General features: G+C 43.1%; 1 protein-coding gene across 2 annotated transcripts; it reads right to left on the reverse strand.

The window, feature by feature from the left end:
* Nucleotides 1-1,534: 1,534 nt before the first annotated feature.
* On the reverse strand, nt 1,535-20,163 carry LOC119556232. 2 transcript variants are annotated; one of them, XM_037868257.1, is made up of 8 exons: nt 17,093-20,163; nt 12,102-12,558; nt 9,398-9,574; nt 8,092-8,612; nt 7,628-8,031; nt 6,999-7,371; nt 5,522-6,940; nt 1,535-4,940 (listed from the first exon to the last, which is right to left on the reverse strand). In XM_037868257.1, exons 1-8 carry the CDS (start codon nt 20,126-20,128, stop codon nt 4,530-4,532), a joined length of 6,798 nt encoding a protein of 2,265 aa, XP_037724185.1. In that variant the 5' UTR covers nt 20,129-20,163; the 3' UTR covers nt 1,535-4,529. The 2 variants fall into 2 exon arrangements, with proteins under 2 accessions (XP_037724185.1, XP_037724186.1); XM_037868258.1 differs by having other exon boundaries at nt 8,092-8,435; nt 17,093-20,162.
* Nucleotides 20,164-20,610: the final 447 nt, after the last annotated feature.

Below are 20,610 nucleotides of genomic sequence, written 5' to 3' on the forward strand. Positions count from 1 at the left end.
TGTGAATTATCAAGCGCTGGAGGTGAAAGTGCGACGCACACAAATCTTTTGACCAGAGTACAATTTACTGAGAAGTACCAAAACTCAATCGTAAACATTGGGTTTTCCCCAGCCTTTTCAACTAACAATCAAGCCAAAAACTTTATACTAAGCCACACCAAAGACAAAAACAAGATGGAACGGTATAATCGAGAGCCTCGCCTATTATATACCACTTACTCAGCTAACCTACTAAACTTACAAACTATTGGTACGACTTAATCATTTTCCGGGAAATTTATTTCTTGGCCAATTTTTCATTTTTTTAAAGGGGTTACATCATCTTTTTTTGCGAAAAATGAAAAATTTTCAGGTTGGAATGCCAATAGATTGGAAATTAAGCAACGAGCTCAACGAGGTATGACATTCCTCATTCTGACTTATATTTTTGTTATGGCAGCCAAAAAACGGAATTTTTAGGGCAAAAAAATGGCTTCAGATTTTCGTCAAAAATACGAGATTCTGATTTTTTCAAAAAGGCAAAATTTTTTTCGGTTTTTCCGACGTAGTTCAGCCAAATCAAGTCGTACAGCAAAAAGACCGACTGTTATGAGCAGCTTGCTAAATATGCTAACGATCCTCATCACTTTAAGGAAAATTTATTTTTTGACCAATTTTCGCATATTTTGTTACATCATCTTTTTTTGCGAAAAATGACAAAAATGAAAAATTTTCAGGTTAGAATGCCAATAGATTGGAAATTAAGCAACGAGTTCAACGAGGTATGACATTCCTCATTCTGACTTATATTTTTGTTATGGCAGCCAAAAAACGGAATTTTTAGGGCGAAAAAATGGCTTCAGATTTTCGTCAAAAATATGAGATTCATTTTTTTGTCAAAAATTCGACATTTTTTTTCGGTTTTTTCATCGTAGTTTAGCCAAATCAAGTCGTACAGCAAAAAGACCGACTGTTTTGAGCAGCTGGCTAAATATGCTAACGATCCCCATCACTTTAGGAAAAATTTATTTTTGACAAATTTTCTCATATTTTATGGGGGTTGGCATCAGTTTTTTTTTGTGGAAAATGTGAAAAATTAAAACTTTCCAGCTTCGATTGCCAATGGATTGGAAATTAAACATCGAGCTTAACGAGGTATGACATTCCTCGTTCTGACGTTAAGTGGCATTTTAGCAGCCAAAACACTGATTATTTAATGCGGAATATTGGTTTCAGACGTTTGTCAAAAAAACTCCTTTGTTTTGCGGTTTTTCAGGTGTAGGGACTGACTAACAATCCCATATCAATTTTATATGGAACTGCGGTTGATACGACAGCGATCTGGTTTATATAGGTAATCTAACAAATTGTTTGCTCTTTAGAAATAGGTCAAGGTTGTAGAAAAGCAATCAAAATGGAACTAAATTTGATAACTTGGAGCTTGTTTTCATTTGATTGCACCATAAACAGCGTTTAGTAAACAAACCAATTTACTTGAGAACATTGCGGATAATTTAAGCTTTCCCTTCCCAAAAAAGAACCTATTAACATGCTTATCATTTTTATATATCTCATATATTTCTGGTTTTCCTTTTTGTTTAAAATTTATTTTTGAGTCATTGGCTCAGTCATATACTTGTTGAAATTTGTTATATACTTGTGCCGTTCGCATCAATTCACACATCGATCCATCGCTTACATCATCTTGGTTGTTGTTTTTTTTGGTTTTTGTTTCTTTTTCTTATTTTGGATTTGTTGTTGTCCGCCCCACATCCATATATCGTGATGTTGGGGCATTAATATCCGATCTTATTTATATTATTTCATACACAATATCTGTTGTTGTTCTATCTTAACTTTCTGCATGTCCAAAAGCGCAACTCAACATCTCAAAGAAATCATTCGAATAGGATACTATCGATGTAAGTGTCTAAATATATGTATATCGGTTTTTAATTATATAATTTTCAACTACTTTTGCATAGAAAAAATCGAGTTACATTTGGAGTGAAACACAAAAGAGTACGGGGGAATTTCATGCGATTTTGAATTTGGGGGGCTTTTGCAATGTGCTTGGAAATCGTTCAATGCCATTTATGTATTACATAAACATCTATTATATATCCATGTATATATGTATGCCTGTATGTATATATATACATATATTTATTTATAATTTATCGCTTTACTCTCGCTCGCTATCTGGCTCTAAATGTATTTATATATTATGCAAATCGCGCTGCGTTTTCTAGTCATTTCTAGTATCGGTATCGGAATCTCTCATTGGAACCGTAAAAAAGAAAGAAAACCGAACCGAAGAATAAAAAAATTGAATATCGAACACCTAAGACCACGCTTTAGTTATTGTTTATAGTTAATCGTTAATCGCTGTGTAAATGTATGTGTTTTTTTTGTTTAAATCTATGACTAAATTGTTTCGTTATGCGCGCTATCTCTGTCATTCTTTTTGTTCGTCGGTTATCTCCGTCTCTGTCTAACTGGCCGACAATCTATCTATCTCGCTTGCACGCTCTCACGGACTTTGCGTTGTCTTCTTCTTGATTTTCATTTTCTGCTTCCGTTTCCGGTCAGCGGTAATTCCCACTTTAACATTATTGCACTGCTTAATTCGTGTTTGCTTTCAATAGTTTCAATATGTTCGTTATAGACATTAACACAATATCTGAATCGAAATACAATATTCATACTTTATATATGTCAGTATATCATCGTAATGTTTCGCATGCGGGGAGTGTGCATAAATGCACTTACATCTATGCGTATGTTTGTGTGTGTAAATTTATATATCGAAGAGATACGATATTATCTCCAGATCAACATGAGTTTTGTGTAACTTCTAACATTTTTCTTATGATTGCACGATTTATATGGTATCTTTATCAACTAGATGGAATGACTGGAAGGTATGGGATGATTGAGAGAGGTTTTTGGGATGCAAGCTTTTGGCACTGATGCTCTCACTTCGGGAGAAAGGCGATATGAGATGTTTAGAAATGCCTGGAGATTTGAGAACAACACTTTTGACTGCCCAAAAGTATGCCAAGTAAAACAATACTGCATACTTCTGGGCACCGTTGTCTTGAAATCACCCAGCGCTTCGTTTCAGGAACATCTCGATAGGTCTGGAATGTGGAATGCGATGCAGGCTGATCGATCTACAAAATGAAACCCAAACAAACTGTAGCATACAAAACATACATACGTACATTTAGATTTGTTCGCCTATAGATTGTACATACATAATGTTTCAACATGACGGTACATTTCTTAAGCGTAAGAAATTAAAGCATTGTTAAAAATTGTAAATTTATTGTACATAAAGAACAAATAAATAAATTTAAATTAAATTCCATATAAATAAAGCCTAAGCCTAAAAATATTCCTATAATTTTGATGCTCATAAAATATATATATATATGTATATATATTTGTTTAAATATAATACTCTTTGATAAGAGAGCTTTTGGAGTTAGCAACAAATTGCACTACATTGGAAATATTTTATAATATCAATTCAATTCAATATAATTTAATTATGTATAATTTAGTTTAGCATTCGCGTATGTAGATATATAATAATGTATTTTTATATAGATGCGTTCAAAATCAAATGCACTTTCCATTGAGCAAAACTCTGTTTTCTTGGCTAACAGCAAAAAAAAGGTAATTAAAAAAAATAGTATTACATATCTTTGTTTTATGTTTAACTTTGTTAAATATAGTTTTCATAGCTTAATTCATTTCTTCTTGGTTTTTGTTGTGTTTGTTGTTATTCTTGTTGTTGTTGCATTACTAGCACCCAGCATGTATGTATATGCTCGAAATAAATTCATGTGATTTGGTTGTATTTTGGTTTAGATTTTCATCTCTTCTTTACCACACTTGACTAAATATTAATAACTATGAAATAAGGTCCTCTACGACAAGGCTCAACTTAAAGAGTACTTTTTGGAGTATTGCATAACGTTGAGCGAAACACATTGGATAGTTCGTAAAACGAGTTGTAAACGTTGCAGCGGCAGTCTGAATTGCACCGCTGCACCGTTTACAATGAACTTAAGATAGATGCAGCTCTTTTTAGTGGGGGTACCATATAAATCACTTGAAAAGTATGCTGTGAAACATATCCATTGGTCTTTCTGACTTGAAATACATTTTGGCATACCTTTTGACCACAAGTGATTTCTGTGACAATGACATATTCGAATATTTGTGACACAAAGATACAGACAACACGGATACGGATACGGATAATGATAATGATACTGATGCGGAAACAGATACACTTGCTAAACGAAAGATCGAACTGATTCAAAAACGCTCGCTAGGGTCAACTGAGGGGCAACTCAAATCAGCGGATGGGACTCATGGGAACTCGAGGACTCAAACTCGGAACTGGGCGGGGCGGGCGCTCATCTGCCGCCCATACCGCCGCTCCCCAAATGCACTGAAGTCGCTGACATTTCGACAAGTTGACACTGGCGGCGCTCGACAATGACCGCCGCTGGCAGCGACTATTCGAGCGCGGGTCATACGTTCATCGCATAGTACACGGATCCCTGAGCCTGGGCGCCCACGCCCACTCCTCCAGCGGCCTGTTGCTGCTGCTGCTGCTGATGTTGCTGTTGCTGCTGTACCGCTGCTGCTGCCGCCGACGTCGGCGACACCATGGCATTGCAGTCGCTGTGCGATACGGCGGCCGCTCCTTCCGGCACTCCGCGCTCACTGAATCCTGGCATCCCGCCCTCGGGTCCAAATTGATAGTGTCCCTGCATCAGGCGCTGCTGTTGCTGCTGTTGTTGCTGTTGCTGCTGCTGCTGTTGCTGGTGTTGCTGCTGGTGCTGGGCGTAGTGGGCGGCATGGCCACGCCCACTGACCACATGCAACTGCATGCCGGGCAGGGCGTAGCCAATGGGCACACGAATCGTCTGCTGGGTAACCTGGATTAGAAAGGTAATGGAGTTAATGGAGATGACACACTGGTTTTAAATATTTAGTATTTCACACATATATTACGATTTTATATCATTTCTATTCAAATTAAAAATCAAAAAAAAAAATTTAAAAAAAATTAAAAATACTATAGACGAGAACCCAACTAATCAACCTTAAAACGCGAATTCTTTAGAATAAATTAAATACCGTTTTTCTGACCACTCACTTATTAATCTTAAAGTTTTTACAGGTATACAAACTCTTTTAAATAAATAACGACGTTTTTAAATCCAATTCAATAATATTGAAGAAGAAAAGACTGTAGAAGGGAACCTAACTAAGCAATCGCAAAACGCGAATTCTTCAGTATAAACCAAAGTGCTAAGTACTGAGCTTCCTACCACTCGCTTCCTAATCTTTAAAATTGTATAGATACATAAACGTTTTTGAAAATAATAACTACTATCAAATTCGATAAAATTTAAGAAAAGTATAGACCATGGAAGAGAACCCAACTAAACAATCTCAAAAACGCGAATTCTTCAGCATTTTGTAAAACAGGTATACCTACATTCCCACCACTCACCTGCTGGTACTCGAGGATATTCTGGCGCTGAATGTGCGCCAGCTTGGGATCGCCGCTGTTGCTGGTCGCGAACTGGGAGTAGGTCTCCGCGTTGTACGGGATGAGGACCATGGTCTGGTGATAGTTGCGCAACGGTGGCGGCGACTCCGGCCGCCGTGTGGGACTGCGGGCAAAGTGGCTGCTGTAGCTGCTGTGCTTGCTCTGCTCGATGGCCGTGGCGGTAGCGGTGGCTGTGCCCGTGGCGGTGACACTCTGGCAATTTTGGGCAGCGGCAGCGGCGGCATACAAAAGTGATGCATCATCGGCACCGCCGGCAGCCGTGGCTCCCTGCTGGATCATCGTCTGGCGGAACATGGTGCCGGCGGGCAGGGTCTGGTAGTAGGTCTGCTGGATGGAGGCCGCATCCATGGGGAAGCGCTGCTGCTCGCCGGTCTCGCTGTAGAAGCTCCACGTTCGTTGCTCCGTTTTTTGCATGGCGGCGGCCATCTGTTGCTGCAACTGCTGCTGATGTTGCTGGTGGGCCTGCTGTTGCTGTTGCTGCTGCTGCTGCTGCTGTTGCTGCTGCTGCTGTTGCACATTCTGTGGCACATTCTGCGGCGAGGGATTCTGCTTGAGCGTATTGGGCATGGCATAACCCTTGACCGCATGCTGCACCGGCTGGCTATTGACCACCGTGGGTATTGCCGCACTCAACTGCTCCTGCATCTGGGCCAGGATCTCATTGGTCGAACTGAACTTGGGCTTGATGCCGCGCACCGAGGGTCGCTTGTTGAAGCCATAGTCGTTCTGCTCGTCATCATCGCTGCTGGCCTGCGATTGGCTGGGCTCCGAGCCCGCTCCCGTGTACCGCTTCTTGAGCTGCTCGGTCCGCTTGGCGTCCGCCTGGGCAAAGGCGGCCAATTCGTCCTGCTCCTGCCGCCCGGCCACCTCCTGACCCGGTGTGCCGGCAATCACATCTGGCGCCACCTTGCGGGCATCCTCCCCAGCTAAACCGCCTGCTCCTCCACCTACTCCTCCTCCTCCTGCAGCGGCCAATCCTTGGGCCAAACCCTGAGCTGCCATCGCAGCTGCATGCTGTGCAGCCGGATCTCCAGAGGCGGCAGCTGCTGCAGCCGCTCCTAGAAGCTGGCCCATATTGAAATCAGCGGCCGCAGCGGCGGCGGCATAGTGGGCGGCATGCGCATGCGTGTGGGCGTGGCCATGGGCATGCGGATGAGCGGCGGCTGCAGCGGCTAATGTGTAGTACGAGGAGAGGTCATCCTTGTTCCCGGCCACACAGGCTGTCAGGGGGGCCAATGTGGAGGAGAGGAACTGGCGCTTCGGCTCCGTTTGGCGGGGCGGAGTGCGATGGATCTGCGTGTGCACCACCGGCACCTGGATGCCCATGCCCAAGTCAGGGGCAGCCGGACAACGACACTCCTGCAAGGATATCAGTTTTAACTCTTAAATCGTTTTCAGGTTACTAAAGAACACTCACCTGTGGTATAATGACAATGGGATTTTCCTCCATCTCCATGATCTTCTCCTGCTTCTTGTCACGATTAAAAATATCTGCGATTTTCTTGTAGGCCGACGATCCGCTCGAGGAGCTCGATACCGAGCTGCTCGGCGAGAAGCTCTTCTCGCCATTGACAAACTTGTGGGCCAGTGAACCGGAACCGGGCACCGGATTGGGATTCTCTTCGCCGGCGGGACTGTTGCGCTGGGCCAGCTCATCGGCCCGTTCGGCGGCCGCCTCGGCGTCCTCGTCCACAGCCCGCTGCAGTTCCTCGGCTAGATCCTCGTCGATGTCACAGGTCAGCTGCTTGATGCGCTCCTCCAGCGAGATGTCCGACTTTACGGCCTTTTTCCTAAAGAACAGGGAATTAGTTTCATGCTACACATCACATAACTGTTCTTCCGTCCCACCGGGGGCGCCAAATAAATTAAACCTCAATTTAAGCCTCAATTTTCACTACAGTCAACTTGCACGTAATAGTTAGATATATGCTGACTTGATTAGGGCAAACAAATCACTTATCTGGTAACAATTGAGAGGTTCAAGATCTCCGTCCACCCGGGGGCGCCACAAAATGGGTTATAACACCCAGTCACCCAGCTACTTACTTGATCAGTGATCGGCGCAGTATATTGCGCTCCATGCTGCGGCGCAGGGTGTCGGAGTCGCCACAGCTTCCTGGCAGGTGGGTGACCAGGCAGCCGGCCCGCTTGGACTCATCGAATGCCCTTAGAGCCTCCGAGGTGAGCACTGGCGCCTGGTGGGCCGAGACGCTCGGGAAGAGCTGACGCACCGCCGAGTTGGGCCGCAAAGCGTTGTTAAACAGTGTCGAGTGCTTTTTGATTGGGATCAGCTCGTTGATCTGGTTCTCGCTGTCATCCAGATCGCCAGCCAAGGACTGGGCATCGCTATCAGTGCCGGCATTCGCCTGATCCTCAGTGACAAACCTCACCGAGCGCTTTGTGGCACCACTCTCGTCCTCCGATGTGGTGTTATTCTGATCATCCGACTGCTGCTCAAATAGATTTCAGATTAAATTACAAATCACAGGATTAGCTATATCGAGACCCACCTGAGAGATGGAATCCTGCTTCCATAGCTTGCCGCCCTTGAGGATGCCACTGATCTGCGTGGGCGAGGTCTCCTTCGGCGGTATAGGTGGCGGTTTCTGGGACTCGAAAGGCTGTTGCTCTGATGCATTCACCACTCCTGAAGCGGCGGCTGATGCGGCGGCCGCTGCTGCTGTGGCGCTGGCCTTGGCCGGCAGGGCTGGCGGCAGCATATCCGGTCCACTCGCAACAGCAGCTCCAACGGCAGGCGAGGCGGTACCAGTACCAGGTGCAGGGGCGGGACCGGAAACGCTACCAGCGGTCGCCACATCTTCGTTCGCCTCCCGGATGATTCGGCGCTCGGTCACTGTGGTCATAGTGGTAATGGTTTCAACAACAAATCGTTTATTTTTCGAAGAGCTACTGATGGCCGGAACAGGGAACGCGACCGGGACTTGGGTTGCTGACCCATAGGCGAAACTGGAACCGGAGGCGGATCCAGAACTGGCCTTCCCACTGCCCGACTCCCTTCTAGCCTTGACCACTGCACGTTACAGGACAGACAGGCACACGCAAAACCATCGAAGGGCAGCATGGTTTTGGCAAAATAGAGCATTTATTGGCATTCAAAGGATTGAGGATTGAAATCGATCAATGTCGATATGGAGATCGTGATTAACGTATGTCTGGTATGTACAGTGCATATGGGGATGCACACGATAGTCCAATAGTTGGACAAGCGATTGATGGGTCGTTTGATTGGCTTTCAAAATGTATTAAATTTTGTTGGGGTAAAGCATTTGCTAAATAAGGTTTTTTAATTTAGCAATATATAAAACAAAAGTATTGATTTTTTAAGGTTGTTTAGTTGTAATTTTAGACACTAATTAAGTACATTAAATGTTAGAGCCATTCGCTTTATTTTAAAAATCAGTTTTTTATAAGGATAGCTAGTAGAAAAGTTAAAAATATTCCCTCTAACTTAATATTAAAATATAATCTTTTACGCCATTTTTTAGATTTCAAAGCCATTCCTTTGCGTAATAAAAGGAAACTCAATGTCCAATGCTCAATGCCCAATGCTCAGATGGGAAATTTCAATTGAAGCGATAAATGCGTCGACCTTGATAGTATCGCATCGAATGGAATTGTTTTGAATCGAAGCATCGGAGGTCGAATATGAAATGTGCAATATATGGCCATGTAGCAAATGGTTGCGTTTGCTTGCTGTGCATAAATGCATGATAAAGCTAATGACAAAAGTGGTCTTGCGGTTGGATCTGGGTACGGATATGGGTAGGGTAACCTGGGAACTGGTCGATATCGTACCTGCTGTGGGTGATGGCTTGTACTGGGACTGCAGCACATATTTGGGCCGCTCCTCGCCGGCGATGATCTCCTTCTGGGTGATTCGGCGCTCCGGGGAACTGGTGTGGAGTGGCAGAATGGCTACGGCGGGCACTCCGAGCGGAGTCATCTCCTCGGGACACTGAGGGGAGCTGCATTCTGTTGTGAAGACAAGTTGAAATGTATAATTAAAATTCTATCGAAGACTTATTCTTAATATTATCTATTATATCTAACTTTTTTAAGTCCCATCTCATTAAATCAAATAAATCCCATTTTATTAAAATAATAACTTATTTACGAGTCCCATTACCAAAGGTAAGCCGTATAGGGCTTTTTATTAAAAATATGATATGCTTAGTTGGGCTAAACTTCCCTCGAAAGTATGGAGCCATACACATGCATGGCTACCTTGATGATACCTTTTACACATACGTCAAAAGTCGATGATAAATCGGGTGTACAGTTTGGGGGACTTCCGTTTCATGCTGACAAAGCGGAAGCGCGCTTGAAGGATCGGTATGGGCATAGGTTTTTGCTTTTTGGTTTCTAGATTCCAGTTTTCAGTTTTCGGTGGCTATATAGGCACTTAGTTTTGGGCATAGGTAGTAGATCTCTGGGCTTGTCGCTGGGGGCTTGTCGCATTCGCGGTTCGTTAGGCGCAACAATTAATGAGGAGCGCCCCTCGAGCCGGGAAATCCCGGAAAATGCCCTGCCCTCCTTCCCATTCGCTCCCCCATATTCCCCTATTTTTTTTTCCAGTTCCCTTGGTAGCTTGCTTTGGTAGCCAATAAAGCGTGACCACCGACATTAATGCAAATGCCCTCCCAGTTCAAACGTCCTTTTAGGGGTTAGGGATTCGATTCGATTCGATTCGATCCGAACAGTACCGAAGTCAAGTTGCCGTAAATCAATCAATAGACCCGTTTCGATGAGCACTTTCTGTGAAAATGCGGGCGACTTGGGTAAACAAGCCCCGAATGCCAACGAATTATTTATTGCTCAAAGCTGGCACTAGATAGCCATTCCCTTTGAATCGTCGTCACCATGGAATTACTCCAATAGTTATGGCACTTTCAAGGAACTCTAGTTGAGTGGAGTGGCCAAATGGCAGTCGTTTACCATTGATTGGCAAAAGGTTATGGGCAAAAGGTGTAATAACTGCGATACCTTTTCATTTATCTTGATTAATTTCTTGCCAGGGAATACGAAAATTATAAAAATACCAAGTTAAGGCTAAGTAAAAATAGGAAAATGGTATTGTTGGGCACTAGTTTAGATCTATTTCCATGAATAATCATATTATACTTAAGTTTCATAGCCTGATGTTATTAAATTCTATATTATGCTCCATCTCCATCCAACTGCTCCAATAATATATACACTCAAAGGCCTTTAGAAGTGTGTATCTGTTGTGTACTTTTTATTGACACTGCTGTCCGGCAGTCTGAACGAACGCCTGAACGTCTGTGAACCCTGACAGCCACCCCGTTTTCAGTCCTACTTTCCCGAATTAAATTAACTAGAAAATTACAAGAGCAAGTGCAGCGAACTAGCGGCTGTGTGAAAAAAAAAAAAAACAGGAAGCATTCAAAATTGCGTCCAATTTAAAGGACCCCGAGGCAGGATGTCAACGGGCAGCGGTTGAATGTTTGCATAAATAATTCATAATTAGATTACACAAAGGCAAACGAAAGCGTTTGTGAATGAAAAGAACGCGCTTGGCCCCTCGGGGATTCCCGCTAATTGCATTGCGGCGATGGAGATGGATATACATGGATGGATATACATATCTTGTACATATATATGTATGTATGTAAGTGGTGCCATAGTGCCACAATGCCACCTAGCCACGCCCACCGATTTATGCACAGTGGATAAAATACAGCTGAAAACATTGTCATCCCCCATTTTTCATAACCCTTTACATTTGGCAAAATAACAAGCTCAGGTTTCACCAATTTCCGGTCAAGCGTGGTTTAAAAGTATATATGATATGTTATATCTCATGTCTAAAAATACTATTTTATAATGTGATGGATTTATTAAAATTTTAAATGGAATGGAAACTAAAAAAGGTTTACCACTAAGGCTCTGTGTTCATGCTCAAGACTATACGTAAGGGTTTTACTAGAACAGTTGCCATTAGCATATAAAATAAATTTACTAGCTTATCAAATTATTTTTGATATTATATATATTTTTTTTTTAAATAATTTGTTGTATTCGTGCTTTGAAAAAATATGTAGGAATTTTATTAAAGTTGTTCTCATGAACTGTTGAAAAAAAGCACATACAATTATTACCATGATTATTACCATGCAATATATGCACATTTATAGGCTGTCGAAGAACCTTAAAAAATTATCAAATCTTATTTTTAAAGAGATCTTTTAAAGTATATTTATAGACTTATCAAAAAATCTTTAAATATAAAAATTTTACCTTTAAATACTATTTCTTTAACTTTCTCTTTTTTTCCAAGCCTGAATACTGTAATCAATAATAATGGTGTAGAGTTTACAGCATATATATATATTTTGTGGAGGTATTATAAGTATTTTGCTTAATATATTATGAAACCGAACTCCTAGCTTGTCTGTCAGCAAGAACACAGAGTCTGCAGAAGGCTAGAACTATTTTTCCACCAAATTAGGTAATATTTTCTCCCAGTGCAGCCACTCACCTGCTTCCTGGAGCTGCTTGGCCGCACATTCGGCGCACTCGGCACACTCGGTGCAAACGCCCTGGAGGTCCTCCTCCGACTGTTGCTGCTGCAGTGCTGCTCCATGATGAGGTTGCTGGTGTGGCTGTTGTTGCTGTGGCTGTTGCTGCTGCTGCTGTTGTTGCTGCTGCTGTTGCTGTTGTTGCTGCTGCTGGTGCTGCTGCTGCTGCTGGGCAGTGCCGATGGGCGGGGGCGGGGGCGGTATCTGACCGCTTGTGGTGTTGCGGGCGGCCAACATTGCGGCACGCTGCTGCTGCAGCCGCTGAATCACCTGCAACTGCTGCAGGTGCTGCGCCCCAAAGATGTGACCGCTCAGGGCGCCGCCCAGCGTGTTCTTCAGACTGCTGTCCTTGTAGCCATCGGGCGGACTGAGTGCCGCATCGTCCACAAACTCAATTGGCGGCTGGAATTTGGGACTCTGCAAAAAGCAAAACAAAAGCAAAATAGCCAAAAATTAGGTAAAGGTAAGTACGTAAGCCAAGTGAATAATGCTCTTGGGCTGTTGCATCACCGCAAATTAAGCTAATTGAGTTGTGTGGGCGCAGCATCATGTCCTTGCATATATGTAGGCATGTGTGTAATGGCAGGATATAAGGGCAGGAATGACGAACTGGGCGCCATAAGTCACAGTTAAGCCCATCCCTTCTCGTGAAATATCTCCTACTCCTAATGGCCTAGTTAGCTAAGCCATCTGATGGTTATATTTCATATGCTGATATGAGAATGCCTAAAATCTTACTAGAAAGCTGACTGATTTGGGTTTTGGTGAGAAGGCTTTCCCTTACCCTTATTATTTTTATAAGAAATTGTACAATTTTTCAAAAATCGAAAGAGTGTATCCGATTATATTCAAAGTATCTTACAGTATTAAATAAATACCTTTTATATACCTATCAACATAGAAAAAACATTTTAATAGACACCATGGATATCATTTTATTAAACTTGCTAAGCCAAAAATTTAAAGAACCCCTATACTTAAAAACAAAAATTAAGCTTTCCTAAAACCAGAAGATTATATCAGATTCTATTAAAAGTTTTTTCAGAGTACTGATGCAACTTTTTTTCTACCTAATGATCTATAATAATGATCTATAAACTGCTTAAAATTGAATGAAAGTATGAACAAATTTAGCACCTTTAAGATCACTGATTAAAAAAATCGTATTATACTTTTAAGAGAAACACACGCATATAAAACTGAGAAAATCACCTCTAGACAATGTGGTATAGCACATGTTTTCAGAAATTGCCCCCACATAATATTTCATGTTTGGTGATAGTAAAACGAATATGGCATTTATCCTGGTTCTCTGTGCACTTTTCACATATAAAGTGGCAGGAAACGTAAAAAGAGGCCAAAAACTCAATTCAGCCAAGCGAACAGATAATACAGAGTGCACAGAAGTTATGCTGCTCATGTGTGTAAAAGTTGCAACCGAAAGCACGGATTCGAACTTCATTCTACCGGAATTCCCCTGAGAACTGCCAAAATCCTGTTTATTTTCAACTGCAGCGGGCTGCAATGTCTAGACAAGGGTTTTTTTTTTAAGTTTTCTAGTATTTTTTTTTTGTAGCATTTTCCTGTCATAACTCTGCCTTGAGATGCGAAAACTTTTGCATAAATATGGCGTATTCTTTCTGCCGTTAAGGATGTGCATGTGGCTAGCTGTCTGTGTCTTATGCAACGTGCTCGGTAAACTTGTTACACACACTAAATGCATATTAAACTCTTCAGAGAGACCACACATAGAGATGGGGGGTTATATTCTCAAGAAGCACCAAGTCAAGTGCATTGGGCGCCTACACTGGGAAAAAAGCTTAATCAGAAAATTATACAAAAATATATAAAGTTTATATGTACTATATTATATGACATATAGTCACAAAAATCTCTATTGGTATTAAAAAGCGATTCTGTAAAAATAGTTTTAAGCTTATTTTTGAAAGGTATTAAGGTATTAAGGTCTTAAAATGCAATAATTATTACGAATTATGATACTTTAAATGACATTGATATGTACGTCATTTAAAATAAATAAAAGTTATAATAGTTATCTTTAAAAAAAAAGTTTAATTGCAATCTTTAATATTGTTAACAGAATTTCATATTTGTTCTGAGATATTTTAAAAAGGGTTTCTAAAGCTTTTAAGAATAATTACTCCCGCCTCACCCTATTTAAAACTTGTAGTACTTGTACTCTTGCTGTCTTTGATATGGCAAAAAAAATCCTGAAATTGGTAAGTGAAATATTCTAGAAAGGCATTTGCCATATTAAATATCTAGAATTACAGAAATGCCCCCACAAGCTCTGGACTCGAAAATGATTTTGATTTTTTCCCGATGCACTCTCGACGGGGCCCTCAGACAGGACCCTGCCAGGACATCAGAGGAGGGCCGAGCCGAGCAGATAAGCAAAAAAGCGGCGCACTCAAGTGTCGCTTATGTGGCAGCAAATTGAAATTTAAACGCAGCTCGAGGGCCGCTCAGGATCGATACGAGTGTCGAGGTGAGAGCGGCAATGAGGATGGTATGGCCTGGTATTTCACAGCATGGTATGGTGTGGCATGGGGGTGTTGAGAACGGTTAGGATGACAATGATTACGATGCTCAAGGAAGGAAGTAGGGAAGGAATGTCCGAGTACTGGCGGCAACTTTCCTGAATGTCCTTAACACATATAACGCGTTCATCACGATAGCACACATATACAATGCGCAATTCATAAAACAATCTATCACAGACATGTGGGGGTTCCTTTTTGCCTCAAAAAAGTAGAGGGAAGATCGACAACAATGTCGCTGGTTGTTACTGCAGTTTCGAGTTACTGGCACAAGAAAAGCATTTTGTATAAAAGTTCTTAAGTGATTTATACACACTTTCCAATAGAGAATGCGGGGACAAACTCGCAGCTATTATGTATGTACGTTACGTACATCCATACAATGGGGCTCTGTAGCTTGTGCGTATGTATCTGTATCTCAGCTTGAGTGGGCGTAAATGTGGGCGTGGGCGGGTGTCCTGCGGCTTGACTCCTACTTGACTGCCACTTGGGCGGGAGAAACGAGGACACTGTGGCTTGGCTTGGCTTGGCTGCTGTGCTTTTGTTTCTCCAATTCTAAACACACACACACTGATAACAAAAGTTGGACAGCCTTTGCCGTAATTAACATGAAAGGCCCAAGACGATTTTCACCATGTCACCCTGTTGGCAGAATGATAACGAACAAATCGCCACATTGAAAAGGAAAATAAACTTTGGGCCCCTAATTGTGTATATATTGTGCGGCAAGGAATTCATTTCGAAGTTAGTCACTCAAGTGTGTGAAAGCAACTGATAGGCAGTTGAAGTTCAGGATAAATTATTCGGAATTTTGATTACATCAACCCAAGCCAAAATTCTGGAAAAATAATTTATATTTAAAGATGTTCAAACTGCAAGAAATTTTGCTTAAATATTATATTATTTCCAAAATAAACAGGTTTAGGGTATTTAAAGTTTAAGGTATCGGTCTTATTTCACGAACTTCGTACCTACGTAAGACCCTTTAAAATTTGTTTAAAGTTCTAAGTAAATTATTCGGAATTTTGATTGAAAAATATTTAATATTTTAAATGCTTTAACAAGTATCAAAACTAAAGGAAATTTTACTTGAATACTATTTTCTGTATCAAACTATCGGTCTTATTTGAAAAAGTTTGTACTTACATATTGTAAGATCCATCAGAAATATTTATAAACCTTTTCTGTAAAAGTCCTATGTACTATTAATAAATATAACGACTCCCACTACCTCTAACGAGCTGTGTTGCAAGGGGAATACTAAGTGAAATGTCAGCAAGGTTCTAAAGTTTAAAATTGACAAAAGCACGTCATCGACTAGGAAAAGCCCCTCAAGCTAACTGCACGAAGCGAAGTCGGTAATAAACCAATTTAAGTTGCGACCCCGGTGAAATGGGATAGTTAAAAGACAGAGGTGCGTTTCAGGTTGCCCTCATTAGCCACTTTGCCAAGGCAAAACGGTTCCCGGACCCGGCTAAGTAACTCCACCTGGAACTGGAGACGATAAGGGGATGGAGATGGAGGCGGCTAATCAGCTTATACTCGGAATCGGACTGGCCGGTTGGAGAAGGAAATGCAATCGGTTGCTTCAAGGCACCCAGGCAGTCATAATATGCAACAATTTTCCTTTTCAACAAGAACTATGCCCTAAACCTATTTACAAAAATGAAAAGCATGGTTAAACCAGACTGAGGAAAAAAGAGACATACATACATACAAAACATTTGAATTAATGCAATTTCTCAACTTCTTATGTCATTTCTACATATTCCTAAAATTCTAAAAAAGATGTAGCTAAAATAATATGACTCAGCTGAAAAATCTGATAAAAGCTAATAAATATATAACCTAACATAACCCAACATAAACCTTTTACTGCTATAGCTTCGTAACAAAACCCTCTGTTAACTTGAAGTTATTTTAAACTATACCATAGCATTAGATAATGATAAGAGATTGGACAGTTTTAGCCACGTGTTAATACGTTTTCTTGGTTTAAATGCTTTGCGGTAGTCAGATATTACTAGCCGTTTTCTCGTCGTCAGGTTAATTTATCGTAGGATTTTAAGCTTCACTTTTCCTAACGTTTTCTAGTTCTAGAGCCTACTTTTAGTTTAACATGCGGATGAGAAAACGGGGCCTAGGCAATTATAAATCAATTGTTATAATAAAATATATAACAACTATACCTTTTTACTGAATATTATAAAATAAATAGGGTTTCTTTTATACTTTAAATTTTTCTTAAGTCCCTAAGTAATGGCGACTAATGTTAAAAAGCAAGGTACAAATATCTGCCTGATATATAAACTTGGAACGGGAACGAACTTTTTAGAGATCTCTCTTCTCCAAAAAGGATCTCTAGAGGCCCAGAACCCTTGGACACTCACCTGTGGCGTCCTGCCCTCGACCGCCTCGGCGGGATTGACGGCGTAGTTGCACTGGCATCCCTCCTCGCAGCACAGCCGCACCAGCTCGTGCTCGCCGCAGGTGCAGGGCTCCTCGTCCTCCTCGTCGTAGGCGCAGTCCTCGCGGATCAGGATTATATAGTCGGCCTCGAAGAATTCGTTGCGCGTCTCATCGAAGACGACGCGATTCTTGCGCGCCGGCGGCGGCCTGTTTGGCTTCTTGAGCAGGCCGCGCAGCTGACCGTTGACCTCGCGCATCTTATAGCCGTTGATCAGGTGGGTGGGATTTGGAATTGGCTGCGTATTTGTATTTGGATGGGTCAGATGAGCTGGATGAGCTGGATGGGCTGGATGGTGTAGTAGAACTCCTGGGATTTGTGTGGCGCAAGTGGACGTGGTCTGCTCCTGGCTAACTAGGCACTCATGGCACTGGCAGGCTCTATCGCTATCCCTATCGCTTTGGTTGTCCTCCTCCTCGGAATCGGAATTGGTATCGCTATTGCTATTGCTATTATTATAATCGTAAACGTATGCGTACTCCTGTTGCTCACTAACAAACTCAGCTAACAATTCGTCGTAGCACTGAAAACTACTGGTGCCGGTTTGCTCTTCCCCGTTGCCGTTAAGGTGTGGGTTATGGGTTAAGTTGGGGTTAAGGTGGCGCCACTGCAGTTGGCGGGCGGCCTTTAGATACTCGCTAAAACGCTGGACATCGAACTCGCTGAGCGATGGCCCAAAATCACCGGCCTCCGACGACGATTTGCAACTGGGCTGTGCGGGCACAAAGGCAGAGCGCCTCAAGTCCTGGCACTCCTCGGGCAACCTCTCCTCCTCCTCCTCGCAATCCGTTTCGATTTCAATCACCACTTGGTCGCTGCTCCTCTCCTGCTTTTGCTCCTGCTCCTGCTCCTTTTCGATCCTGCGCACTGGCAACTCGCAACGCGTATTCAGCAAATGTTGCTCCTGGCGATTTTCAGCTGTTTGTCTGGTCTTTGGGGCTGTTGTTTCGCTTTCATTTGGCAATTGCCCGATTGCTCGAATGCCATTCACATTTAATTGAATTGCACTTGGATCGGCTGTAACGACTGCAATCGCCTTATTGTCTTGGTCTTGAGTTGGTTGGTTGGGGGTTCCTTGAAGTTGGGGTTGTTGGTGGTCCGCTTCTGGGGGTAGTTTCTTTGTTATGCTTATTGTTTGTTGCTCCTGCCCCTGCTGATGTTGTTCTTGTTGTTGTTGTGGTCTCAAGGATGCCTTTACACAATCAATGTTACTACTACTGGCCACGCGTCCCTGAAAATTGTATTGCAATCGCTTCAATCGCTGGCTGGCCACAAAATCCTCACCCAAATCGTGCTCAAAATCGATGAGATCCTGCTCGTTGCAGCTTGTTGCTACTGCAATTGCTGCTGCTGCAGATGTTGCTGATGTATGGCCCACCAAGGATTCACAATCGATGAGCTTCTCCTCGGATGTTGCACTCACTGCTGGCTGGTTGTTGCATGTTGCTGCTGTAGCTGCGTTGCTTTTCACGTAATCCACGTAACCGCCAGCAACAACAACAGGCCAACTTTGTGGTGGGCGGACAGCAGCAATGCCAGCGACATTATCAACACCACGTCCAGTCAAGGATGAGTTGTGGAACTGGTGGGGATGTGGATAGGGGTTTGGGCCTGGGTTTGGGTAGGGGTTCTGTGAATATGGCAATGACAATGGCGCCTGCCCCGCCTCCTCCTCCTGCTCCTCCTCCTCCTCCTGCTGCTGCTGCTGCTGCTCCTCCTTTTTCGAGCTTAAGATTGCTGCTGTAGCTGTTACTGTTGCTGCTGCTGGTATTTCTTTTACCTTGGCACTTTGCACATTTTCACTGGCGTTAAAAAAATTATCTAGCCCGCGAGCAGACAACGCGCTTTGCCTGGCTTTTTGCACAAATTTTTCTGTACGTCGCGCGTCGTCGTTGTCGAAGTTGCCGTTGTCGTTGTCGTCGTCGTCGTTGGTGTTGCTGCTGCTGCTGCTGCTGTCGTCGCCAGCTTCGGCTTCGATTTTCGACTTTTCCGTTGGTCTATCGCTCCTTTTCAACGATTTAAGTGCGCCACTAGGGCTTGGGCAATTGATTTCCACTGATTTTTCACTGGAATCTAATAATTTGCACAAGTTTTGGCCAGAAAACGTTGAATGATTGCTGCTGGTTGACGGTTGTAGCTGCTGCCTCTGCTGCTCAGCTGCGACGACTGCTGCTGGTGCTGCTGCCACAAGGTTGGCTTTGAAAAGCTCACTGCCAATTGTAGGTATTGAGCAGGCGCTGTTGCTGTTGTTGGTGTTGCTGCCGTTTGAATTGCTCCCGTTGATGTTGTTGTTGCTGGTTGTCACATTGGGTGGTTGCAGGTATGCGCCTGCGCTCACGCTCTGCCTCTCACGCTCGAGTTGCGCGTACTCACATTTCGTGGCCACTTCCGTTGCTGTTTTGTCGCCAGAGTTGTCGATGTTGCTGTTAATATTGCTGCTGTTGTTGCTGCTATTGTTGCTGTTGTGGGTGTTGTTGTTGCTGATAGTGTTGCATGAGTTGTTGCTGCTATTGTTGCTATCGTAGGTGCTATTGTTGCAGATAGTTTGGCTGTTGTTGCAGCTAGTTTGGCTGCTGTTGCTGCTGTTGCAGCTAGTATTGCTGATATTATGGCCCCCAGTGTTGCTGCTGTTGTTGTTGCTGCCACTGCCCTTGTTGTTGCCAGTGTATTCAGCACGCGCACGCGCCTCCAATCCATCTATCGCCGAGTGGCATTGCTGACGCACCTCGCCATGCTCGGCAGCAACATTGCCGCGTGAGCCGCGTGCCTCGCATGCTAAGTGGCCAGAAAGCCCCAAGTTTTGGCCTAGTCCACCGCCACTTGTATTGGCCACCACCGTTAGCGATGATTGTGCTCCTCCTGCGCCACCAATCGTTGCACTATCCCCACTCGCTCTCATTTTGCCACCGCATATCGGCTCATTTGCCAAAGCCAGGGTTAACATGTCCACAATCAGCATGATCGCAGGCTATAGACCATGATCGAAACTCTTGGTACTCCCAATGCTAATGATAATTCCAGTTTATATATCAGCATGATCGCAGGCTATCATGATCGAAACTCTTGGTACTCCCAATGCTAATGATAATTCCAGTTTATATATGTATATGGGAGTCGCTCCCAACGTTAGTTCCCACCAACAGGCTTTCCACCAGTTGAGTTTTCCGTTTTCAAATTGCGTTCGCTTTGCATAAATTAGACGACACACAAAATTTCACACACACACACACCACCCCGGGAAATATCGTATTATTATATTTTCCGTGGCACTTGTCGTTTGGCGAACAGGTGCGCAGGGGCACTCGAGCGCATCCTGTTTGTCCCAGGACCAGATAATACTCGTAAGTTCTTCGGTTTTTTTTTGGGGGTTGACGTTTGGAACACCCAGCGTTACGCGCCACTGCGGCCAAACAAAAAAAAAACAGCCAGCAAATACACCAC

This window comes from Drosophila subpulchrella, chromosome X (assembly GCF_014743375.2).
Source record: "Drosophila subpulchrella strain 33 F10 #4 breed RU33 chromosome X, RU_Dsub_v1.1 Primary Assembly, whole genome shotgun sequence".
In the NCBI taxonomy this organism is placed as follows: Eukaryota; Metazoa; Arthropoda; class Insecta; order Diptera; family Drosophilidae; genus Drosophila; species Drosophila subpulchrella.